We start from the raw sequence: 26,425 nt of genomic DNA on the forward strand, positions 1-26,425 counted from the left end.
GTGAAGTAGTGGGAATACTTCTTGGATGCACTGTACATTCAATTGTATTTTCAGTGAATAATACATGACTTTTAATGCAATAAAAGAGATATGTACAAAAGGTTATCATTCCTAATTAGGCTGGTTAGTAATTTGTTATAATTTGCACAGTGGAAATCATTGTTTTTTCAAATATATGTTCATCACTAATTATTGTTTTACTGCGTGCACATATGACTCCTCCAAATTTCTATTTATTAAAAGCAACTTCACAACACTTTTTATACCAGAAATTTACCACAAAGTGTGTGCAACACTATAACACCTAAGTAAATATATTCTGTAAACATAGTGAAATGAAAACAATGGAAAAAGAATATGAAGGTTTAACATCATATAAGAGATTAAGAGATGGCATATTGAAAACATTTGAAAGAATGGACAAAAAATAATTCTACCAGGATATAATATTTAATAAAAGCACAAAATACAGATCACAGTTCCCAATTTTTTAATAGGAAGTAATGGGGGAAAAAAATGATTTCAAGTGTAACGTTTTTACATCCTTTACAACTTAACATACTTACTTAGACGTAAAAACTATTATAACACTCAGCTTTAACCCTAAGGTCACAGGAATAATATGAAGGGGATACATTTTATAACATTCTTGCTTGTTTTACAAGTATTTAAAGAAGCTAATTAAACAACAAAAACAAAACATATTATGACTTATGTTACTTTAACTCAATGCTTCTCAAATATTTTATTCGCTGTGAGGATAAATAGTATTATTTGTTTATAAAATTGTTATAACTATACCTCTGCATAACATTGTAAGCCCTTTAACATTAAAGGCAACGACACACCAGTCTTTCCTTGTCTCCCACCGTGGTTACAGCCATGTGCTACATAGATGTCATCATATTCTGGTATGGCAAAAAATGCATGTTCCCCGAGGTCACCCTCACCAGGACATCGCACCACCCACTATTTGAGGAGGACTACCTTAACTCAACAAGTGATGCATATGGTGACAACTTCTTGTGGATGTTTTTTGTGGTCATTGTAGGCGTTTAGCAGAGCTCACCGTATTGGTCAAAACAGGAAGGTGATGATCTATCGTTTTGTGACCAAAGCGTCCGTAGAGGAGAGGATCACACAGGTGAGTAACATGGGAGCACAGGCAGGGGAAAAAAAGGACAAGGTTTTAACTGCTGGTTTGTCTCCCACCTCAACAGGTAGCAAAGAAAAAGATGATGCTTACCCATCTAGTGGTACGGCCCGGGCTTGGCTCCAAGACGGGTTCCATGTCCAAGCAGGAGCTTGACGATATCCTCAAATTTGGAACTGAGGAGCTTTTCAAGGATGAGCTTGGGGAAGGTTAGTAAACATTGATGATCTTGCTGTTTACATGATAGAAGAGTGTCACACCACCTGAAGGAAAATGTATGAGCCCTCATTTCACTGGTGTACCTAATTATGTGGCCGATGAGTGTTTTTCATATGCTATTCTATTGTCATTGGACGTGATTACCAGGGGACAACAAGGAGGACGACAGCAGTGTGATCCACTACGACGACCAAGCCATCGATCGCTTGTTGGACAGGAATCGGGACGCCACAGACGACACCGAGATCCAGAGCATGAATGAATACCTCAGCTCCTTCAAAGTAGCTCAATATGTGGTAAAAGATGAGGAGGTTGAGGTAAACAGCGCGTGATCAACTTACGAGACAAGAGACTGGCTGTTGCTGATATGCTGTTTTCTTTAAGGAAGAGGAAGTGGAGAGGGAGGTGATCAAGCAGGAGGAAAGTGTAGATCCCGACTACTGGGAGAAGCTGCTTCGGCATCACTACGAGCAGCAGCAAGAAGATTTGGCCCGCAATCTGGGCAAAGGCAAAAGAACCCGAAAGCCGGTGAATTACAATGACGGTTCCCAGGAGGACCGAGGTATAAGACAGGGTACAGAACATTATATAATACAAGCTCTTCTTTCTGTCTGTGCTGTCCTGTAATTTGTGTTAGTGAGTGCATGGCATGCTTTATGTTTATAACTTGCTGTTTACTGTTTGTATAGTCCAAGGTAAATGGAGCAAAGAACACAGGAGCTAAAGTGATAATCTTTCTGATGCATGTTTTAGTATTGTTTGTTTTGAGGCACTTTCATCCCATGTATTAAATTCTGTCCTAGAGTTAATGAAGTGTGTCCCTCATTCCTTCAGACTGGCAAGAAGATCAATCCGACAACCAGTCTGACTACTCAGTGGCATCGGAGGAAGGTGATGAAGATTTTGATGAGCGTTCTGAAGGTACAATTGAACTCATCGCTACAATTCTTGGGCCCTGTGTTGACGTTGGCCTTCATCAGATGCATTTTCTATGAAGATAAGTTATCAAAGTACAGTGGAGCTTTAAAGGCCACACACCAGACATTCATTTCACTTTAATGTATTTGCCTTTAGAATAAAAAATACCATATGAAATAATGTAATTTGAGGAAAAAAATCTGTTCCAGGATCAAACTGTTGCCATCATAAAAGCATTAACTGTACAAGTAACCTTGTAACATTCTAAACTGTAATAAAATGTAGAAATAAGTTTAACTGTTACATTATAGACCTGTTTTGATGTGTAGTAGTGTTTAAGAAAGGCTTGCTGAACGCCGGTATTTGTCCTATATCAAACTTCAACATTCTTAACTGCCTTTTAAGCTAAAAGTAAGTTAACTGCCGTATTATAAAACTAAAATAAATAACTACTCGCATTATAAAGGAACGTGACAAAAGTGGAAGTGGAAATTTGGAGTGACTCAGTACGTGTCCATGCTCTAAACTAGTCCGATTTCTCAAATAGTTCGGCTCTCTATAAGCATCCTACAACCCATGGAAACACCTTAATCCGATCGTGTTCGGTTTTCTAAGAGTCAGACTAGCACACCTGGATTATGCGATTAAAACCATATCTCTCGAGTGGCTGTGTGCGGCCGGATGGGACCCTTAGTATCACACATTTCCCAGTCTTAACGCGCGGGATGCAACCCGGAAGCAGATACCATTCAATAAAAACATAAGCAACAATTGTAATGAAGAGGAGACTGTTTATCTGCTTCACAAATAAAAAGAACAGAACAGTTATATACAATATTACGGCGGACATCAAGTACAGCAGAGCTACGTTGTTGACCTGCAGGGAGCTGTAGATTCCTGGTGTAACGTCAATGGTCAATCTAAAAAGCAATACATTAATCCGCGCTAAAAGGAAATAAGCGAGCGCCCCCCAATTTACGGGGGGCGCTCGCATGGACACTGGGAATTTACAAGTAGGTGTGAAAATACAAAAAAAAACATTTATTTGACAAATCAGACTAATGTATTGCATGGAAACATAGTGACTGTTATGCAGAGGGACAGTTACCTGTGCTAATCCTCCACTGTACAATTAGTCCACATTATGTCTCTTAAACCATATTGTACTGAGCAGCCAGGTCAAAGGCATGTGTACAAATTGTGACTTAATGCTAGTTTTATTTTGTGTTCTGTGGTCATCATCACGCTTTTCCTCTTTGAAACCGATTTGTACGCTTCTGTGGTGGCATCACAAAAAAAACTAAAGGAAAAAACAAAACACAATTTTCCCAATTTATAGGCATATTCAAATCTTTTGAAGTTCCACTGTATTTTTGAATGAACAATTAATAAAAACATTCAAAAGGCCGCAGTTCCTTCCCTGACTAACAACCCTCCAAACCACCCCATCCCCAACAGCTGTGTATTCAGATTCGGACGACAGCAGGGCTGCGGCTAAGAGTTCGGCGCAAAACAAAGCAGAATATGTCTGAAGATAGGGTGAATGTGTTCATTGTAACTATCTAGTTTCTTCCCAAGTGCACTTTAACTACTTTTACTACCTATATCACAGTTTATTGTTATGCATACTGTTACTGTTGTTTTCCTGAATTATGGATCTCCCTGTCACTGGAATTGCATTAAATGACCCTACTTTCAGTTGAAAATGACACTACTTTCAGTTGTAAACGTTCTGAAAACACCTTTGCTGCAAGAGGAATAAAAGTAAAAGTAAAAGTACGGAGAAAGAGAAAGAGGTGCACCTTCAACAAAAGGGTTCCGTTATCACGCGCAAGTCCTTACAGAGCAGCCCCGGTACAATGAACACACATTAATTTCAAGTATCAACATTTCACCGTTTGAACCAACATCATATTATCTGCTCATTGAAATAACTGTGCTTATCCCGCCATAGCCAACAACCGCAGACCAAATCGCAAAGGCTTGAGGAACGACAGGGACAAGCCTCTGCCTCCCCTATTGGCGAGAGTGGGAGGAAACATTGAGGTGAGGCTTGTTACATCCATTTTACTTGCTTCTAAGCACTTCTTTCCATGCAGCGCTAATATATCTTGGCTCTTACCTGTCAGGTTCTTGGCTTCAATGCACGACAGAGGAAGGCCTTCCTGAATGCTGTAATGCGGTATGGGATGCCTCCGCAGGATGCTTTCACCAATCAGTGGCTGGTGCGGGACCTTCGAGGGAAGTCAGAGAAGGAGTTTAAGTGAGGAGACAATATTTTGTCTAACACTTACAGATACTTTATTATATACACATTAGGGCTGCACGATTTTGAGAAAAAAACGAATTGCGACTTTTCTTTTATACATATAACTTTTAATATTTTATACATTAAATGCATAAAACCGCAAAAATAACGAGTAAAGGAAGACATTTAGACTGTCAATCAACATATTATTGTATCAAGGTGCCACACATTAGAACAATATGCAATAATTTACCGTATTTTTCGGAGTATAAGTCGCACCGGCCGAAAATGCATAATAAAGAAGGAAAAAAACATATATAAGTCGCACTGGAGTATAAGTCACATTTTTGGGGAAATGTATTTGATAAAACCCAACACATTTGAAAGGCAATTTAAAATAAATAAAGAATAGTGAACAACAGGCTGAATAAGTGTACGTTATATGACGCATAAATAACCAACTGACAACGTGCCTGATATGTTAACGTAACATATTATGGTAAGAGTCATTCAAATAACTATAACATATAAAACATGCTATACGTTTACCAAACAATCTGTCACTCCTAATCGCTAAATCCCATGAAATCTTATACGTCTAGTCTCTTACGTGAATGAGCTACCGTAAATAATATTATTTGATATTTTACGGTAATGTGTTAATAATTTCACACATAAGTCGCTCGCTCCTGCGTATAAGTGGCACCCCCAGCCAAACTATGAAAAAAAACTGCGACTTATAGTCTGAAAAATACGGTACTTGGAAAAAATGTGGCTTTCTGCAGACAGACTCAGAGTTTCTGCATCATGCTCTTAAACTGAAGAAATTACGAATAAAAACTATACAGTGTTTACAATGTAATGTAATCAAAATGTATAATAATAGTGCAAGTAACCATTTAAAAGGATATAAACTTTAATTTGTCAATACTGTAGAAATGTTTTCCATTATACTGTAATTGAATGTTAAATAACTTAGTTATCCTTAATAAACTAAAAAAAAAAAGATGGACTCTCATTTCTGTAAGCAAAAATGTAACTTAAATAAACATTGAACACTTAAAGTGCATTTTTTTCTGAGTTGGAAAAATTAGGTCAGGTTGTCTTTTTGTTGTTGTCATCATAACGTGAGCACCGCATTCTCCCTCGTTCGTCCGTATTATTGAGTTCAAATTGCCCATTCGATTTGAAGCTGAAGCATTCCTATAACGGAATATTTGGCTTTGTAATCATATTTGTTTCTCAATTATTTTTATTATTTTGCAAAACTTCTCACTAGGAGCGAGGTTCTTTTGTTGTGCTTCCTGTGTGTGTATTTGAGTAAGCAACTGGTCTTGCTCTCCGCCCACCAAGACAACGATTGTGAATGACTAGATAAGGGCTCACTCTGTTTAGTTAATTCTACTGTTAAATAAACATGCTCTTGTGGTGAGAGCGATGCACAGAGTGAGACCTTCTCTTTCTCCCCGTTTCACTAAGAAAACAAACACACACGGACGTAGCATTTTATCGATGCCGACAAAATAATTCAACTTCGTTTTCGTTTATTGTTCAATTGATTGACTTATTGACTATCAACCCAGACCTTGTCACCATTAAAACTTTTTACAAGGAGCAAGTTATTAGCGTACTGGCTGTCTCCACTGCAGTGCACACAGACTTGCTGTTCCTTAAACACTTTTAATTGACCAGGAGGCAAAGGACGGCGAGACTCAAACATTTTTGATTGGCGAACATGTCCGTCACTCAGATGCTAGCGACGACCGAGAAAAAAATTGCCGGTGACAGAGGGGGGAAAAAAACCCTACTCCTCTTGTAGTTATTTATAGCACTTATTAAAACCTTGATGTTGATTAATAGTTCAGCCCTACGGTATAGGTGTTTTTGATCTGCATAAATCGGCTATAACCGATAACATACTTTTCCACAAAACTGTCTTGATACCGATCAGTCGGCACATCCCAAATTGTAGTAATATACTTGTAGTACCGTATTTTTCGGAGTATAAGTTGCTCCGGAGTATACGTCGCACCGGCCGAAAATGCACAATAAAAAAGGAAAAAAATATATATGTGTCGCACTGGAGTATAAGTCGCATTTTTTGGGGACATTTATTTGATAAAACCCAACACCAAGAATAGACATTTGAAAGGCAATTTAAAATAAATAAAGAATAGTGAACAACAGGCTGAATAAGTGTACGCCATATGACGCACAAATAACCAACTGAGAACGTGCCTGGTATGTTAACGCAACACATCATGGCAAGAGTCATTCAAATAACTATAACATATAGAACATGCTATACGTTTACCAAACAATCTGTCACTCCCGATCGCAAAATCCCATGAAATCTTCTTCCTTGGTGTCGCCTCTGGTATGCGCCGCTTCCTTTCTTTCTGCTGCTCGATTGCTGTTCTCTGCAGCATATTTCACTACGTCCAGCTTGTAATCTGCAGTATATGATTTCCTTTTCGGTGCCATTTTAGTTCAGTCCTTCTCAGTTTTTATAAGTTACCGCCAATGTTGATGTGATCCATTTTAATAGCTCCGGCAGTAGCGTATAGCATATAGCAGTTAGCATATCATGACCCACAATGCACTTCTGTCATGACCAGTGTTGGGTTAGTTACTGAAAACCAGTAACTAGTTACAGTTACTAGTTACTTTATTTCAAAAGTAACTCAGTTACTAACTCAGTTACTTAAACCAAAAAGTAATGCGTTACTGTGAAAAGTAACTATTTAGTTACTTATATTTTTATATTTTTTATTTTTTTAAGGCCCCATTTAATGCCCTTTTAGCCTTCATTTTAGTACTGTTATTGCACTGGAGAATAATACAATCTGTTGATCAACTTGACATGCATTTGCATCACTGAACTTTGCTAAGCAATGTGCTCTACATACAACACACAAAGACAAAGATATGTTTTAAAGGCCAATTTGTTTCAGACCAGAACAAATTGACAAAACTATTTTAAATAGCTGCAACTTAACATACATAAGTAACAAACAGCATAATAACAACATAGCTGTAAAACAAGAAAGGCACACACTACATACATAAAGCCTAACCAGGCGTTTTCTCAAGGAATTCTGAAATAAAATCATGTCTGAAGCCCAGAACACTCTACACATTTCCCCACTTAGTTTAGAGAAAAGGAAATATTAGCCTGGCCCACTAGTATCCCTCTTTAGGTTTGTGAACTTTATAGTCTAAACATTTAGAGTGATGTGATAATCAAACACTCTAAAAGTCTAAAATGAAAGAGTATATAAGAGAATTGACAGAGTGTGTGTACCTTCAGTGTGCAGTGCCTCATTAAAATCCAGCCGCTGTTGGAGGTGGAGGTGAAGTGTGTGTCTCTTTACTAGCTTCGTCGAAGCATGTTGTTTTTGTCGCTGTTTCAGCATATTTGAAACTTGCATTCAACTAAAATGTTCTTTTCTTTGTGGTCGATAAAAGAAACGTACTGAAAATATCTCCATTTTAAGAAACTTGGCTTCGGGGTTCGCCATGACGTCTTGATGGTAGACACAGACACGCCCCCCTCCCACACACACACACACACGTACACACAGACAGCGCGCGGCGCGCCTCTTTTTTGTCGCCTCTTCAGCAGCGCTGCAACACTCAGATCTTCTCAGTTTCTAGCCGATACTACATAAAAAATAACGCAAAATAACGCAGTAATGCATCATGTAGTAACGGTAACGGAGTTACTGAATATAAAAAAATAACGCGTTAGATTACTAGTTACCACCGATAGTAACGGCGTTACGCGTTAGTCCCAACACTGGTCATGACCCGCCCCCGCCGAATTCTTATTGGTTGGCGTGTGAGTGACGATTGCTGACGTGTGTGTGACGATTGCGGACTTTTTCTTCGTCGCTCACGCGAATGAGATAAATAATAGTACCGTATTTGATATATTACGGTAATGTGTTAATAATTTCACACATAAGTCGCTCCGGAGTATACGTCGCACCCACGGCCAAACTGTGAAAAAAACGTCGACCTATAGTCCGAAAAATACGGTATTTGAATTCTGTTTTTAATACATTTGTTGCTGCTTTTCATGTGTAACATGTTTTGACCCACATTTGTTGTTGTTGTTGTACATAGGGCTTATGTGTCTCTCTTCATGAGGCACTTGTGTGAACCGGGCGCTGATGGAGCTGAGACCTTTGCAGATGGCGTCCCGCGTGAGGGACTATCTCGGCAGCATGTGCTCACTCGCATCGGTGTCATGTCTCTCATAAGAAAAAAGGTAAGGACATCACATACTTGTCTGGGTCCTCTGCTTATTATGACATGTAGTTAAAATCACAATCTTAAGTCCTCATCATCAGTTATCAAGTGATAGTTGTATTGATTGACAGGTGCAGGAGTTTGAGCATGTGAATGGTCAGTGGTCCATGCCATGGATGGCAGAACTGGAGGAAAACAAAAGGGCTGCAGCTTTGGCTGCTGGTGAGGATCCTAGGACTCCTTCAACTGGGACCCCTGCGGATACACAACCTAATACTCCAGTGCCAGGTTAATAATGTTCAAATTGTTACCTCTCTGACAGTGTCACTCAAAAGCATTAGTCCCTCTGCAAAGGCCAGACTCTGGATACAGCTCCTGAATTGAATGTCTAGGCTCTTTCTGTGCTCACGGATACAGATGCACATTGTTCACGTCTGACTTTATTTTTATAACAGAGGATCTTTCAAGACCGGAGGACAGAGAAGACGTGAGGAAGAATCCTGAGGAGGCAAAAGGAGTCAGGAAGATAGATGATCCAGAGGTAATTCTGCTTTCATGTGTTTTTTTTTTGTCTTGTCGTTATTTTGAACTCATCATTGCTGCCTTTGCCCTAGATTATTGAAATCCCAGATGAATCAGATAAATCGCCGGCTTCCGAAATCAAAGACGGCTCACCTGCGAGGAAAGAGGACAAAGAGAAGGAGGCACGAGGCCAGGATGAAGGGAAGGAGGCGCAAGACCCGATCAAGACGTCACATATGTTAGATGATGCTGAGGTGAAGGGTGAAACTGCAGACGGGAAAGCAGATGATGAGGAACGGTCAAAAGGTGAGACATGTGTTTTTTTTTTCTTAAATTATTCTGCGGTCAGTTTAATTTAATTTTGTGTCTTTTAGCAGAAGAGGCAAAAGATGAGAAGATGGACATGACATCAACAGAAAAAGGTACATATCCTCACATAACTGTGGGAGGGTCACACTATTAGTAACTACAGTAAGCTACAATCACAAAAACAGATTTTTAAAGTACCATTAGAGTGGAAAAACAAGTTGACTATATATGCTTAATTGCATACCTGCCAACTACTCCGGTTTTCCCGTAATTAGTACGGTTTTCATCAACCTATTCCGGGTTACGGTTGCAGTGATAAAAAATACGGTTTTTCATTAATTAAAAAAAAATATTTTTTTAAAATGCGCGAGGCTATTTATAGCACCGCTGCCAAGCACGAGGCACCTGTTGCCATTGTTTCCAAACGAGCGAACGATCATGGAATCAGCCGGAGAAAAATCGCAAACGAGTCTTAAACCGAAAAGAAAACTGCAGTCATTCCGTGAAGAATATTCAAAAGCCTATCCGGGAATAATTATCCGTTCCAAAAAGGGTGAAAACTACGCGAATTGCACCTTGTGCAGACAAGATTTTTCGATCGGACACGGAGGAATTAGCGATGTAAAAGACCACGTTGGGACAAAAGAACACAAGTCTAATGCCGTTGCTAGCGATACAAGTGGAAAACTTTCAATGTTTTTCGGATTTTAGCCACAAAAAGGTAATGACACCAATGTTATCTATTGGAATTGTTTAGTACTGTTATACTGTTAAAAGTGTTTATACTATTTATGCTTTCAAGTCCAAGTTGAAGAAATCTTGTTAAATGTTGACAGCATAACTACCAAAATACAGAAGTATGTCCTTAATATTTTTGCAGTGCTATTTCTGTTGAAAAGTTAAAATGATTACATTAGAGATGTGATGTGCCACTTTTCAAGTGTCTGATGGCTTAAATTAATTTTCATTAATTTTTCATATTTTGAATTATTTTGAAAGGCTTACAAAAAAACTACATTTCAATTGTAATTCCATGCTATTGACAGGACTATTAATTTTAATGAAGTTAGCTTACCATGTTTACAGTATGATAATTGTGATAGAAATGTGAATTTTAGGCACAGAATATTTTTTACAATTGAACAAGGCAGTAGATTATACAAGCTTGGACAGAAAGTTAATAATGACACCAATTTTTTTTTTAATGGAATTGTTTAGTACTGTTTTACCATTTGTTTACTGTAAAAAGTGTTTATACTGTTTATACTTTCAATTAACAAATTGAAGTCTTGTGAAAGGTTGACAGGATAACTGGCATTACGGTAACTGTCAAAATAATTTCAAACTATTGAAGTTAGCTTACAGAATAAACATGTCAATCAACCCATATGATTTTTGCTGTAATATTTTTGTTTTGAAAAGTCACTGTGACTGATAGAAAAGTGATGGTTTTAGCAACATTTTAACCTGTCTGAATGCTAATAATCATTTTGCGTCGGGGGGCGAAGCCTGAACCCCCCACCAGGACTTTGTCCTGGACCTACCGGGGCCTGCGGCCCCTGGACCCTGGCTACTAGGTTTTTCTGATTTCAAAAGTTGGCAGGTATGTTAATTGTGTTAAATTGTATGCATTAAACCATATCAAATTGTATTTACAATCTGCAAAGTATGTGAAAATACCGTCTAAACGTCACAAAATGCCACAAATTCAGTCAGCCATTTTGAATATTCCGCTCCGAACTTCTTTGGTAATTTCTGTAGATTGACACACTTCTGCACTTTGACATTGTTATTAGATCAGTCATACTAGAAATATGCAAAAAATAGAGAGATGTGCGGTCAATCATTTACAATCCCTATATAAGATATGAACAAAAATGTTTTAGTTTTTTTTTAATGCATTTTAAGTCGTGAATAAATATACATAGTCTATCAATGGGGGCTCTCTAGTCCGCCCACTAAACCAGTGGTCCCCAACCACGGGGCCGCGGCCCGGTACCGGTCCGTGGATCGATTGTACCAGGCCGCACAAGAAATAAAAAATAAAATAAAATAAAAACATTTTTTAAATTTCTTTTAAAATTAAATCAACATAAAAAACACAAGATACACTTACAATTAGTGCACCAACCCAAAAAACCTCCCTCCCCCATTTACACTCATTCACACAAAAGGGTTGTTTCTTTCTGTTATTAATATTTCTGGTTCCTACATTATATATCAATACAGTCTGCAGGGATACAGTCCGTAAGCGCAGATGATTGTATTTTTCATGACAAAAAAAATAAATACCATGGATATTACGAGGATTTAGCCTAAAATCTAGGAGTTGTTCATTTATGACATTCAGTTTATACCTGGAGATGGAGACAAACACACAACCGGAGATAGTGTCTGTAGGGAGACTTTTCCTTGTTAACCCTTAGTTTGCAACATGATTAATTCATCATCCAAACGGGAAGATGGACATCCTATCAGTCGTCATCCAAGTAAGAGAAGAAATTGTACAATAATGTATCGTTTTATTATGTTTGTAGTTTGTATTTCTTGTTTAGCACTTAGCAATACTGTTACATAATGCTTAGTGTTTCACTAAAGCTGGATTTGTTGAGCAGAGCTTCTAAAACTTGTAGATCATCCTCCTTATATTCAGGATTAACAATATGAGTGTATGGATCATAATTTTCCCAAAGTAATCGTTATTAGCTCTCACAAAGCCTGCATGATTTTCATTGTTGTTGGTGGGGAAGGGATCTGCGGTTCCTACCACTACGTCACGTGTTTACGTGACTGGCTGGCTCATTATCGCTCAAAATAGCTGGGGAATCTCTGTGAGATTGACACTATTTTGATCATATCTATTTATTTGCAAATTTTGTAAGTCTTTTGGTGTCATACATCAGATATATATGATAGTAGCTTTTAGAGGCAACCTTTTTTACACTCTAGTGGTACTATAAATCAAACAGTGAATCCAAAGTGAGGATTAAAAATCTTTAATCGCCTGTTTTGGATCCAATTAGATTTTGCAGTTTTCCTTTTATTACTATTTCTGATTCCCTCAAAGATCAAAAAGAAGAAAAAGACAGCATTAAATCGGACGAATCCAGCAAACTTCAGAATGGAGAGAATGCCAGAGAAGGAGCAACAGCAGCAGCTTTGTCCATGGTGAATGTTAGTGAAGAGAAGAGAAAAGCCAGCAAGCAGAGGTTCATGTTCAACATTGCAGATGGCGGCTTTACAGGTTGGCAAACATAAACACACACACACACATACATATGTTTCCCTCTTTATTTTCAGGGTCTAATGACCTTTTGCCTTTCTGTGGTAGAGCTACACTCCCTGTGGCAGAATGAAGAAAGGGCAGCCACCGTCACGAAGAAGACCTTTGAGATCTGGCACCGCCGCCATGACTACTGGCTCCTGGCTGGCATCATACAGTATCCTTCTGTGTAAACATTGTCCTGCACCTCTGTTTGGTATTACCCTGTAATTGCACCACTTTTGAGAAAAAAGGAACTTAGAAACCCTTCACGAGCAAAGGAAATGAGAAAGCACCTTATCACTCGACGATGTAAACATTGGCACACGCTAGTGATCACGGCGCCACTATAAACAGTTTGCATGCGTTAGCACTTATAATAACGATATCACTAATACTTGGTTAATATACAAGTCACGAAACACAAATGGAGTATTGTTGGGGCTTTTTGATAGTTTTTTTTATTGGGTTTTATGGGCGGAATAAAGAATTGGCTCCCTTGTAAGCAGACTTTTATTTACGTTTATTTACGAGTTAAAATGCATTAAACAACACGCAATACGCAAAATTCCCCAAAAACTGCAGTTCCCCTTTAACACCATAAACACACAAAATGGCCGTAGGAGGGCTTATTAAACACTCTTTTAAACTGTCTATATTCCAGCATCAAGGTTAGATTTTGGCCAACATACTTCAAATACATTATTGTGGGACCTCTGAGATGTATTTAAAACTGTCCAAAATCGACTTAGGCCACTGTAGATTTCATACAAACTGTTATAGACTTGACCACAATGTCTCTCAGACATGGCTATGCTCGATGGCAGGATGTACAGAATGATGTAAGATTTGCCATTCTCAACGAGCCTTTCAAAGGGGAAATGAGCCGGGGGAACTTCCTGGAGATAAAGAACAAGTTTCTGGCACGTAGATTCAAGGTGAACAAAATGCAAGAAGTCACTCTCCTTCTTGGAAAGTGTGAAATTCTGTCTGTATGTACCTCCATCTTGTCTTATGTGTTGACTGTTGTCCTCTAATTAGTTGCTGGAGCAGGCGTTGGTCATTGAGGAGCAACTCCGCCGGGCGGCCTACCTCAACATGACGGAGGACCCGGCTCACCCCTCCATGGCCCTCAACACTCGCTTCAGTGAGGTGGAGTGTCTGGCTGAGTCCCACCAGCACCTGAGCAAGGAGTCCATGTCTGGAAACAAGCCTGCCAATGCAGTGCTGCACAAAGGTAAAGGATGAGATTGCCACGGACAACACTGACAAATGTAATAATGATCATTTCAAAATGTTCAATCATTACAGCAGCAGTATTGGTCATCGTGTGTACATTTGAATTATTACATGCAACAGCAAGCAAGACACTCCAAGCATTGGTGATTGCTGTAAGACTGCAAGGGAAGTTCAGTTCAACTTCTCCTAAAATGTCAAAGCTCTCTGGGTAATAAACCCCTTACCATATATGGAGATATCCGCTGACAAAACTAAGGCAAAATACATCACCATTGTCTCAAATTCCAAAAAGCCTGTTTGGAGCGTGTTTTGTAGAGAGGCAAGATTGTTTTATAAATATCTCCACCATGCCTCAATGGTTTGATTTCAAATTTCAGGGACGTATGCGTACCGCAAATACACCAAAAAAGGTACAAACCGGTTAGAAAAGTTGGTTTTGCATAGTAAGGCCCCTTTTAAGTGACGTTTTTTCTGTATAATCCAGCATTTTTATATCGTATTTGTTATTGGAGACTGTACTCCTGTTTAGAAAGTAGATGAAAATGAGCTACCCCTACTTGTCTGTCCAGAAGCAGTCGCTGCTGATATTTACATATTTATAGTAGCACACCTGGTAAGTAAATGGTGTTCATTTGTATTTTTAAGGGCAGTTGACATATTAAAAGAAAAAAAAAAGGGCCCTAGTATGTGAATGTGAGTGTGAATGTTGTCTGTCTATCTGTGTTGGCCCTGCGATGAGGTGGCGACTTGTCCACGGTGTACGCCGCCTTCCGCCCTATTGTAGCTGAGATAGGCTCCAGCACCCCCCGCGACCCCGAAGGGAATAAGCGGTAGAAAATGGATGGATGGATGGATGGATTGACATATTTCAATCTGTAACTAAAAACAAATATTTAAAAGGTTTAAAGTAAAGTTATCTCCTAATCTAAACTCCTAAAATCCAAAACCTTCCACCATCCTAGTAACGTCCGTTGTGTCCTTGAGCAAGACACTTCACCCTTGCTCCTGATGGGTTCTGGTTAGCGCCTTGCATGGCAGCTCCCGCCATCAGTGTGTCAATGTGTGTGTGAATGTGGAAATAGTGTCAAAGCGCTTTGAGTTCCTTAAAAAAAGGTAGAAAAGCGCTATACAAGTATAACCCATTAATCTTATTTATATATATATACACACACACACATATATATATATATATATATATTAGAGATGCGCGGATAGGCAATTATTTCATCCGCAACCGCATCAGAAAGTCGTCAACCATCCGCCGTCCACCCGATGTAACATTTGATCAGAACCGCACCCGCCCGTTGTTATATATCTAATATAGACGATGCAAGGCATTAGTGAGGTTATAAAGCTTTTGCCTGTTAAAGAAAGGAGACTGATCCAATGCAGGACAGACATTCGCGTGCCACGCTGTCACGACCCAGACGCACACCAGTGCGCAATCATATGGGAGCCGCGCTGAGCGCACCTCCAAGCGCGTCTCGCTGCCGGCGACGGCCGGGTATGGGCCCGACGCTCCAGCGCCATCCATTTTCAGGGCTAGTTGATTCGGCAGGTGGGTTGTTACACACTCCTTAGCGGGTTCCGACTTCCATGGCCACCATCCTGCTGTCTATATCAACCAGGGTGAGCCCCAACCCTTTCGTGAGCGCACTGCGCGCGGAGTGACCCCTGTTACGCGCCCCCGGCAACAGGGGTGGCGGGCAGGTAAGTTGCGCGGGCGGAGCGCGCGGAGTGACCCCTGTTACGAGCCCCCGGCCACGGGGGTGGCGGGCAGGTAAGCTGCTTACCTGCTGCGCGTGACGCCGGCCGCGGCGAAGGCGGACGAGGCGGGGTGTCGGTGCGGTGGGCGCGGTGGTGACCCTGGACGTGCGTCGGGCCCTTCTCGCGGATCGCCTCAGCTACGGCTCCCGGTGGGGCCCTCTCGGGGGAAGGGGCCTCGGTCCCGGACCCCGGCGAGGTGTCCCTTCTCCGCTCCGTAAAAGTGTCCATCTCTTTTCTTTTTTTTTTCTTCTGTTGTGGCATATGCTGCAGGTGCCTGCTCGTTTTTCGTATGTGGGTAACAACATTTAACTATGTATATATATTTCCGAATTGGTTTAACTGCCACCCGCCTGAATCTATTTAAAATCTAATTTTTTTAAATTTCAACCGCCCGACCCGACCCGCGGATAAAATCTAATTTTTTTTTATTTCATCCGCCCGATCCGCGGACTCCGCGGTTGTGCCCGCAAACCGCGCATCTCTAATATATATATATATATTTAATCTTTAAAACAAAAATTACTAGTTATTTTATATACAGGGTTTACAAACCAACAGGTGGCGCCAAACAACTTCTCCTCAAATGAGTCAGAACATTTCTTCCTTTTTTCACTCCCATTCACCAATTATTCAAGTCATTACTTACATTCACCAGTGATGTGAGTAATTACATTCACCAGTTATTCGAGTTATGATGGAATTTTTTAGATAGATTTTGTCTTTAAAAAAAAAAAACATACACACTGCAACGGACTACTCCAGTGCACTTCCCCAAAAGAAAGCCCCTTTTGCTCATTATGTTGGTTTTTTTTGACACCTTGCAGTTCTCAAACAACTGGAGGAGTTGCTGAGCGACATGAAGGCCGACGTCACGCGCCTTCCAGCAACCATCGCCAGGATACCACCGGTGGCCGTGCGGTTGCAAATGTCCGAGAGGAACATCCTGAGCCGACTGGCCAGCCGTGGTCCTGAGGTGACCGGCCAGAACCAGGCGCAGAGCGTGCAGCAGATGCAGGTGTCACGCTGAGGCAAGAACTGTTCACTGCAGTGTAGCAGACCCCTCCCCCGTTCATGCCCCACTTCAACCACCTTGTACAGCACAGGTTAGTCCTCTTCGGTCCACACACACAAACACCCAAAGGAACATTAAGTGTGCTGCAGGACATCCAGAAGTCAATACAGGAAGTGAAGTGACCCTTATGGTGTCATGGCTAAACTGTACCAGGGTCATGTGGACGATGCTTGGAGTATCCTGGAACTTCATTGCAATTTTTAGGACGGTGGGTGAAGAATTCACAGGATTGTCTGGCTCATTTTCACACGTAGGAATCGTGAACTTTGAAGCAGTTTTCCTTTAAAAGTCTCATGCGATTTTCTCACCTGAATGTGTCTCTTGTACGTATGTACAGTACTGTGCAAACGTCACTGACAGCCATTTGTTTAGCAATACGGTAACTAATTGGACAGATAGATACAAGTGTTAGCTTTAAAGAGAGGCTAGTTTCTGCCATTGTTGAAATGTGAGGGAAGGTCGTACTAATTACAGTAGAAAACAACCATTAAAAGGCATAATAAGGGACTAATATCTACGGGATGAGGGAGTCTCACTGAATGTTCTGCAATCCTGTTTTATGCCCATGTTGTAGCTGATATCATGTTGTACTTTTATAGACAGCTGGATCAAGAGCGCCTCTGCTGGTTATACCCAATTAGTGCACCCCAGTTTAACCCAGTTGCTACAAATGCAATTTGTGTCTTATTTTTGCACAGTACTGTATATATTTATTGTATGTATACTGTATGTTTGTATGAAACAGGTCATATTTGTGGGCAGGGCTCTTACGTCTTTTCGTCTTTGTGATATTATTATTGTTACATTCTTCCTTAAAACACCTACCTGTTTGAAATCACTTCTACTGGCCTGGGATCAGCTCATATGTCACCTATGTGCACCTCAACATTCCGCCAGTCAGTCCCTCAGAAGCTTCTGTATTTTACCCAAAACAAAAAAACGTTACACAGGGGTTAGCCGTTTCGGGAAATGTTGTCAATCTTAACTTAAATTAATTTCTGTATGTGTGTCATGATTATTAAGATGACCGCCTTGTTGTTTTTATGAACTGTTTTCTTTTTAATGGACCACAAAATAAAGGTCAACCGTTTTTTTCCAGCGTACTACAGTCTCTTTCATAGACCACCATGTTTTATTTATATGTGCATCACAATGTTCACTGTGTCTACATTTTGAAGCCGTTACCAAACTAATAGGGTACACTTCTTAACACTTAATTAGCGTATTGACCCAACACTAAGACGACGACTCTTTTTAAAGATAATTTTAACCCTATTAGGATAAATGGTCTGTGATGAGGTGGCGACTTGTCCAGGGTGTACCCCGCCTTCCGTCCAAATGCAGCTGAGATAGGCTCCAGCACCCCCTGTGACCCGAAAAGGGACCAGCGGTAAAAAAAATGGATGGATAGGATAAATGGTATTGAAAACGGATGGATGAATTGTGAAGTGAAGTGAATTATATTTATATAGCGCTTTTCTCTAGTGACTCAAAGCGCTTTACATAGTGAAACCCAATATCTAAGTTACATTTAAACCAGTGTGGGTGGCACTGGGAGCAGGTGGGTAAAGTGTCTTGCCCAAGGACACAACGGCAGTGACTAGGATGGCGGAAGCGGGGATCGAACCCGGAACCCTCAAGTTGCTGGCACGGCCGCTCTGCCAACCGAGCTATACCGCCCCATTAATTAACCATATTTTAAAATCACATCGCATAGATATTTACTGTGACGTTGATGACTATGCTTCATTGATCACCATCTACCCTTATCTTAAAATGTGTCATACCTCTTCCTCTATTGTTTTCTCATTTTTTTGTTGTTGTTTTGCGGCACCTTTTGTTTTGCATGTATAAATTCGGAGACGCGACATCTTCACACTGTTTTCTAAAGAAAATATGTGAATTTTTTTGTGTCAGCGTGTGTCATTTAAAAGGATTTATCTTTTAACTGTAATGTTCCATTAGATTATCGATTTACCAACTTAATCGGTTCATGAATAGGGTTCGTAAATAGAAAGGTTCATATTTTGAATCACATTTATCTATAATAAACAATGTAAACATTAATAATGAGTTTCAGCCTCGACAAAAATCCATATTTTAGTAAAGGATTTACCATTGTGAACTGGATAAAAAGTACTATACAGTACTGTATATCACACAAACATTAGAAAGGAGTGATGGATCAACATTCCATTTAAAAAAACACAGCCAAAATAACAATAAGCTCATCTGCCTTCATTTTTAGCCACCCAGCACACACACGCACACACTGTCGCTAGCCCTGTGGTGCACACAGTTTGAAATGACAAAACTTCATAACTTAACAGGTCACTACAATTGGTTAATAAAAATTAAATCCACTTACCTTGTGGGTAATCTTGATGTGCAGCGGAAGAAAGGGAGAATGGAGAATTGTCGACAACGCTCTGGATACATCCTAAATGTTTGAAACCACACATCGCTTGTCCATTGATTTCTTCTGACTCATATTGAGAATAGAAAACCTAGACACTTAAAAACAGACAAAGTAGCACTGCTCTCCTGACTGAATGAGCGCCAGAGAGTGATCAGCCCACCCACAATTGCTGTGCTGCGAGGCACACAATGGGTGGATGAAACCTTCATAGAGCATATTTTTAATTAGGCTGTGGTTTACGAATTGAAAAATCTGTGTAATGAGGGGATCGTAAATGAGAAAACAATACGCAAGTCTTCAGCTCTGTGGCATGTAGGCAGGGCCGTTGTATAGGGAGGAAAGGTGATGACAATTCTAATAGCCCGTTTGTCATGTCTGTGTAATCATGTTTTGTTTTAAGTCATGTTTTGTTTAGTTTCTGGCTTTTCACTCCCTTGTCTTGTTTGCATGATTACCCATTAGTTTCACCTGTTCCACGTTTGGACTCATTGTGCACTCTTGTTTGTCACCATAGCAACCATTAGTTTTCACCTGTCACGTCACGCACCTGTTTCACGTTTTGAGTCACGCACCTGCTTTCACTAATCATGTCCATAGTATTTAAGTTCATTCATTTTCTGTTGTTCGTCCTGACGACATCCCCGTATTCATACCCATGTCACACTCTGTCCACCTCTGCGCACTTCATGTCCATGCCAAGTAAGTTTTGTTTATTATTGCCACAGTTAGTGTTTTTTGTTGTTCATAGTTTTTTGCCCCCGTGCAAGTCTTTTGTTTTCGTTAGTCAAGTTTGTACATCCGCCTTGAGCGCGCCTTTTGTTCCTTTGTTAGTGTAAAATAAATAATGTCTTCACCTTCACGCCATGTCTGGTCCAATTCACTTGCACCTCGGGAGAACAAACCAAGCCATAATCCAAGTCGTGACACCGTTAAGGCGCAAAAATATCCCCCAGTAGCCTCTATGACAAAATGATTGTGCATACACTGAACTAATATACAGGTAAAAGCCAGTAAATTAGAATATTTTGAAAAACGTGATTTATTTCAGTAATTGCATTCAAAAGGTGTAACTTGTACATTATATTTATTCATTGCACACAGACTGATGCATTCAAATGTTTATTTCATTTAATTTTGATGATTTGAAGTGGCAACAAATGAAAATCCAAAATTCCGTGTGTCACAAAATTAGAATATTACTTAAGGCTAATACAAAAAAGGGATTTTTAGAAATGTTGGCCAACTGAAAAGTATGAAAATGAAAAATATGAGCATGTACAATACTCAATACTTGGTTGGAGCTCCTTTTGCCTCAATTACTGCGTTAATGCGGCGTGGCATGGAGTCGATGAGTTTCTGGCACTGCTCAGGTGTTATGAGAGCCCAGGTTGCTCTGATAGTGGCCTTCAACTCTTCTGCGTTTTTGGGTCTGGCATTCTGCATCTTCCTTTTCACAATACCCCACAGATTTTCTATGGGGCTAAGGTCAGGGGAGTTGGCGGGCCAATTTAGAACAGAAATACCATGGTCCGTAAACCAGGCACGGGTAGATTTTGCGCTGTGTGCAGGCGCCAAGTCCTGTTGGAACTTGAAATCTCCATCTCCATAGAGCAGGTCAGCAGCAGGAAGCATGAAGTGCTCTAAAACTTGCTGGTAGACGGCTGCGTTGACCCTGGATCTCAGGAAACAGAGTGGACCGACACCAGCAGATGACATGGCACCCCAAACCATCACCCAACCATGCAAATTTGGCATTTCCTTTGGAAATCGAGGTCCCAGAGTCTGGAGGAAGACAGGAGAGGCACAGGATCCACGTTGCCTGAAGTCTCGTGTAAAGTTTCCACCATCAGTGATGGTGGAAAATATATTGTTACTTTACATGCCCCCCATCCAATTTTTTTTTAGCACAATGAGGTCCCCAAGTCAAAAAGTTTGAACAACCCTGGCCTATAGCTATTGGGCTAAGAAGCCCATTAAGATTTTGTCCAAGAATAGGTCAGTTCTGCATCACATTTTACATGAAAATAACAATGTTATATATTAATGTTTACAATATATATAATTAAATAAACCTTTATGCTCCGCTGCACCAGAATCAGCAGTGGCTGCTTCATCTGAGTTTTGACCCCAGCATTTCAGTGATGCCTTTAATGGTGAGTGAGTGATGTAGACACTGCTTGGCTGTTTTGGTTTATTAGTGAAAGGCTGTACCACTGGCAGTGAATAAGATATTAATAAAACACCTTGGCTATTTGAATTATATAATAGCAAAATATATGCTACATTTGTATAACTCAATTTAAACTTTGAGATTAGATCAACCATGTTGTTGTTTTTGAAATTTGTTTTATAACAATGTATTCCATGTGCTCTGAAAAAAAAAAATGCATGACAGAACATACAAAACCCCAAAACCAGTGAAGTTGGCATGTTGTGTAAATCGTAAATAAAAACAATGCAATGATTTGCAAATCCTTTTCAACCTATATTCAATTGAATAGACTGCAAAGACAAGATACTTAGCTTTCAAACTGGCTAAACTTTGTTATTTTTTGCAAATATTAGCTCTTTTGGAATTGGATGCCTGCAACATGTTTCAAAAAAGCTGGCACAAGTGGCAAAAAAGACTGAGAAATTTGAGGAACGCTCATCAAATACTTATTTGGAACACCCCATAGGTGAACAGGCTAATTGGGAACAGGTGGCTGCCATGATAGGGTATAAAAGCAGCTTCTATGAAATGCCCAGTCATTCACAAACAAGCAGGCCCGGCCCTAACCAATCTGGCGCCCTAGGCAAGATTTTAGGTGGCGCCCCCCCACATCGGCAGTGAAGTGTATATACTCACAAGAACCCGAATAGCTTTGTCTTTGACCTTTTTTTTTCACTTACAACTATACCTAATATATAAAGGGGTGGAAAAGTGACTATTACCTGCAGGGCAAACATTAGCTAACCAGAAGGCAATAACAATGTAAACAAAAAACACCGGCTTAAAAGATCTAATACAAATGTCCCTGAGGAATGTAAGGTGGGAGTACTGTAATTACCTAACGTTACATTATTATTTTCCATAACAATTTAGCCCCCTCCACAATATTAACCCGACGTTAAAACAGAACTAGCTATTTATTGATTAGCAATTGCCGAATCATGTAACATTAGCCTAATGCTAAAAAGCCAGGTTACTATCACATTCTGTAACAGACAAATAATTTCATGTAGGCTAACGTTACCTACCTGCTAACTCTGTCTTTTCTCGTTTCTCCTCCTCTTCTTTTCTCTTTTTTTCTTCCCTGGGCACCTGACAGTTTTGGCCGTTTTGACATCTTGTGTTGATTTTTTGATGTGGTGACGTCCAAAAAGAGTCATGATACCGGAAGAGAGGGGGCACACCGTGCGGGGGGAGGGGGGGGGGGCGCGTAATGTTGTAACAAATAATATTTCTAATAAATAGGCTTTACTTTGCATTTTAATTAACGTGGGATTATTTTTTGTATTTAGAAATCATAGTACCAACTTTTTTTTTCTTTTTTTTTTTCTCCAACATTTGTGGCACTGGCGTGGCGCCCCCTGATGGACGGCGCCCTTAGCATTTGCCTATACGGCCTATGCCACGGGCCGGCCCTGCAAATAAGGGTCACAACTTTGTGAACAAATGCATGAGCAAATTGTCGAACAACATTTCTCAACGAGTTATTGCAAGGAATTTAGGGATTTCACCATCTACGGTCTGTAATATCATCAAAAGGTTCAGAGAATCTGGAGAAACCACTGCACATAAATGGCAATACCCGTGACCTTGGATCCCTCAGGCGGTACTGCATCAAAAACCGACATCAGTGTGTAAAGGATATCAACACATGGGCTTAGGAACACTTCAGAAAACCACTGTCAGTAACTACAGTTTTTTGCTACATCTGTAAGTTCAAGTTAAAACTCTACTATGCAAAGCAAAAGCCATTTATCAACAACACCCACAAACGCGGCCGGCTTTGCTGGGCCCAAGCTCATCTAAAATGGACTGATGCTAAAGTGTAAAAGTGTTCTGTGGTCTGACGAGTCCACATTTCAAATTGTTTTTGGAAACTATGGACGTCGTGTCCTCCGAACCAAAGAGGAAAATAACCATCCGGATTGTTATAGGCTCAAAGCTGAAAAGCCAGCATCTGTGATGGTATGGGGGTGTATTAGTGCCCAAGACATGGGTAACTTACACATCTGTGAAGGCACCATTAATGCAGGTTTTGGAGCAACATATGTTGCCATCCAAGCAACGTCTTTTTCATAGATGCCCCTGCTTATTTCACCAAGACAATGCCAAGACACATTCTGTACGTGTTTACAACAGCGTGACTTTGTAGTAAAATAGTGCAGGTACTGTAGTCCAGACCTGTCTCCCATTGAAAATGTGCTGTGCATTGTGGTAAAAAAATACCACAACGGAGACCCCGGACTGTTGAACAACTTAAGCTGTACATCAAGCAAGAATGGGAAAGAATTCCACCTGAAAAGCTTCAAAAATTGCTCTCCTCAGTTCCCAAAGGTTTAATGAGTGTTGTTAAAAGGAAAGGCCATGTAACACAGTGGTAAAAATGCCCCTGTGACAACTTTTTTGCAATGTGCTGCTGCCATTAAATTTTAAGTTAATAATTATTTGCAAAAATACATTTATTTTCTCAGTTCCAACATTAAATATCTTGTCTTTACAGTCTATTCAATTGAATATAAGTTGAAAAGGATTTGCAAATCCTTGTATTCTGTTTTTCTTTACGATTTACACAACGTGCCAACTTCACTGGTTTTGGGTTTAGTAATGAGAAGCACAGGACTACACCAACAGTATAAGTGGTGGGAAACGAAAGAATATACAAGTAAAAGCCAGTAAATTAGAATATTTTGAAAAACTTGATTTATTTCAGTAATTGCATTCAAAAGGTGTAACTTGTACATTATATTTATTCATTGCACACAGACTGATGCATTCAAATGTTTATTTCATTTAATTTTGATGATTTGAAGTGGCAACAAATGAAAATCCAAAATTCCGTGTGTCACAAAATTAGAATATTACTTAAGGCTAATACAAAAAAGGGATTTTTAGAAATGTTGGCCAACTGAAAAGTATGAAAATGAAAAATATGAGCATGTACAATACTCAATACTTGGTTGGAGCTCCTTTTGCCTCAATTACTGCGTTAATGCGGCGTGGCATGGAGTCGATGAGTTTCTGGCACTGCTCAGGTGTTATGAGAGCCCAGGTTGCTCTGATAGTGGCCTTCAACTCTCCTGAGTGGACCGACACCAGCAGATGACATGGCACCCCAAGCCATCACTGATGGTGGAAACTTTACACTAGACTTCAGGCAACGTGGATCCTGTGCCTCTCCTGTCTTCCTCCAGACTCTGGGACCTCGATTTCCAAAGGAAATGCAAAATTTGCATGGTTGGGTGATGGTTTGGGGTGCCATGTCATCTGCTGGTGTCGGTCCACTCTGTTTCCTGAGATCCAGGGTCAACGCAGCCGTCTACCAGCAAGTTTTAGAGCACTTCATGCTTCTTGCTGCTGACCTGCTCTATGGAGATGGAGATTTCAAGTTCCAACAGGACTTGGCGCCTGCACACAGCGCAAAATCTACCCGTGCCTGGTTTACGGACCATGGTATTTCTGTTCTAAATTGGCCCGCCAACTCCCCTGACCTTAGCCCCATAGAAAATCTGTGGGGTATTGTGAAAAGGAAGATGCAGAATGCCAGACCCAAAAACGCAGAAGAGTTGAAGGCCACTATCAGAGCAACCTGGGCTCTCATAACACCTGAGCAGTGCCAGAAACTCATCGACTCCGTGCCACGCCGCATTAACGCAGTAATTGAGGCAAAAGGAGCTCCAACCAAGTATTGAGTATTGTACATGCTCATATTTTTCATTTTCATACTTTTCAGTTGGCCAACATTTCTAAAAATCCCTTTTTTGTATTAGCCTTAAGTAATATTCTAATTTTGTGACACACGGAATTTTGGATTTTCATTTGTTGCCACTTCAAATCATCAAAATTAAATGAAATAAACATTTGAATGCATCAGTCTGTGTGCAATGAATAAATATAATGTACAAGTTACACCTTTTGAATGCAATTACTGAAATAAATCAAGTTTTTCAAAATATTCTAATTTACTGGCTTTTACCTGTAAGCTTACAAATGTTTGGTAACAGTTTGGGAAAGGCCTTTGTCTGTTCCCAGGGCAACAACCAAGACCCATAAAGGTTTTTTTGTGGGATTTTGGTGTGAAAAAACAGCGTCAAATGCCTTTGAGATTAACCAGAACATGAATTGTGTGATAAATTAACACAAATCCCCACAGACGCAGTTTATAATCTAGCAGTAAGTCCATATTTTCTTCCTATTTATTTTTCCTTTTGGTGTAATGACCATGTGTCCTAGTACTTTTGACTAATATTGAGTAGGGTGAAGCTCCGCAGCAGAAAACAAGGAAGAAGCATATTATCTCCTTGTAATTAGGCGAAAATTACAGGGCGGGAGCCCAACTGCGACATGAGTGGTTCCTAAGAAGTGCGTCGTTTTTCTTTCTGCACAGTCTGGATATCCAGCCTGTTGTTGGCCTGCTGCGTTAAGAACAACAACAAAGAGGTGTGGGTAAGTAGATAAGGTGGAAAAGTTTATTTTTGTGTGTGTTTAGTTTCATTTTAGTTTGTCACTTAAGGTCAGATCACTATTAGAAACTATTAGGAGAACACTTTATTGTTGATGTGCAATATTTGGAACATGTCAAACAATGTGTGTAGCCACTTTGCAATCTGTTCCATTAAATCTCATTAGATTAAGACCTCCGTTTTGATGCAAGTTTAGGACGAGTTAACGCTGGGAAACAACAGTCGTGTCATTGTGTGTGTTAAAATAGCTTTGCATACATGCAGTGTTGCTGAACTACAAATAAGGAAGTGTACTGTGAACTTTGTGTTCACACATTAACGCACACATGCACACCTGCAAGCGACTGTTGGCCTGAGAGGGAAGAAAAACT

The 26,425-nt window shown here is 40.1% G+C and overlaps 3 protein-coding genes across 6 annotated transcripts in view; 2 read left to right on the forward strand and 1 right to left on the reverse strand.

Moving 5' to 3' along the window:
- chd4b (chromodomain helicase DNA binding protein 4b) overlaps window positions 1-18,066 on the forward strand; it is a 34,599-nt gene extending 16,533 nt beyond the window's left edge. The window contains exons 23-39 of one of the 4 annotated variants that reach the window (XM_061947960.1): window positions 1,052-1,144; window positions 1,221-1,362; window positions 1,520-1,689; window positions 1,757-1,946; window positions 2,207-2,293; window positions 4,245-4,336; window positions 4,420-4,553; window positions 8,667-8,811; window positions 8,924-9,080; window positions 9,248-9,333; window positions 9,407-9,620; window positions 9,692-9,736; window positions 12,691-12,867; window positions 12,955-13,063; window positions 13,691-13,823; window positions 13,927-14,122; window positions 16,716-18,066. In XM_061947960.1, the coding sequence (XP_061803944.1) occupies window positions 1,052-1,144; window positions 1,221-1,362; window positions 1,520-1,689; window positions 1,757-1,946; window positions 2,207-2,293; window positions 4,245-4,336; window positions 4,420-4,553; window positions 8,667-8,811; window positions 8,924-9,080; window positions 9,248-9,333; window positions 9,407-9,620; window positions 9,692-9,736; window positions 12,691-12,867; window positions 12,955-13,063; window positions 13,691-13,823; window positions 13,927-14,122; window positions 16,716-16,918 (2,373 nt within the window). In that variant the 3' untranslated portion in view covers window positions 16,919-18,066. Of the gene's footprint in view, window positions 1-1,051; window positions 1,145-1,220; window positions 1,363-1,519; window positions 1,690-1,756; window positions 1,947-2,206; window positions 2,294-4,244; window positions 4,337-4,419; window positions 4,554-8,666; window positions 8,812-8,923; window positions 9,081-9,247; window positions 9,334-9,406; window positions 9,621-9,688; window positions 9,737-12,690; window positions 12,868-12,954; window positions 13,064-13,690; window positions 13,824-13,926; window positions 14,123-16,715 lie in introns of all 4 variants that reach the window. The other 3 variants (XM_061947968.1, XM_061947976.1, XM_061947954.2) reach the window with 3 other exon arrangements.
- The window catches only part of LOC133595415 (vesicle-associated membrane protein 3-like), a 239,557-nt gene that overhangs the window by 90,211 nt on the left and 122,921 nt on the right, over window positions 1-26,425 (reverse strand). The window lies entirely within an intron of this gene.
- ptpn6 (protein tyrosine phosphatase non-receptor type 6) overlaps window positions 25,964-26,425 on the forward strand; it is a 30,396-nt gene continuing 29,934 nt past the window's right edge. The window contains exon 1 of the mRNA XM_061948045.1: window positions 25,964-26,037. The gene's annotated coding sequence lies outside the window, so the exon portion shown is untranslated. The remainder of the gene's footprint in view (window positions 26,038-26,425) is intronic.

This window comes from Nerophis lumbriciformis, linkage group LG04, assembly GCF_033978685.3.
Source record: "Nerophis lumbriciformis linkage group LG04, RoL_Nlum_v2.1, whole genome shotgun sequence".
Classification (NCBI taxonomy): Eukaryota; Metazoa; Chordata; class Actinopteri; order Syngnathiformes; family Syngnathidae; genus Nerophis; species Nerophis lumbriciformis.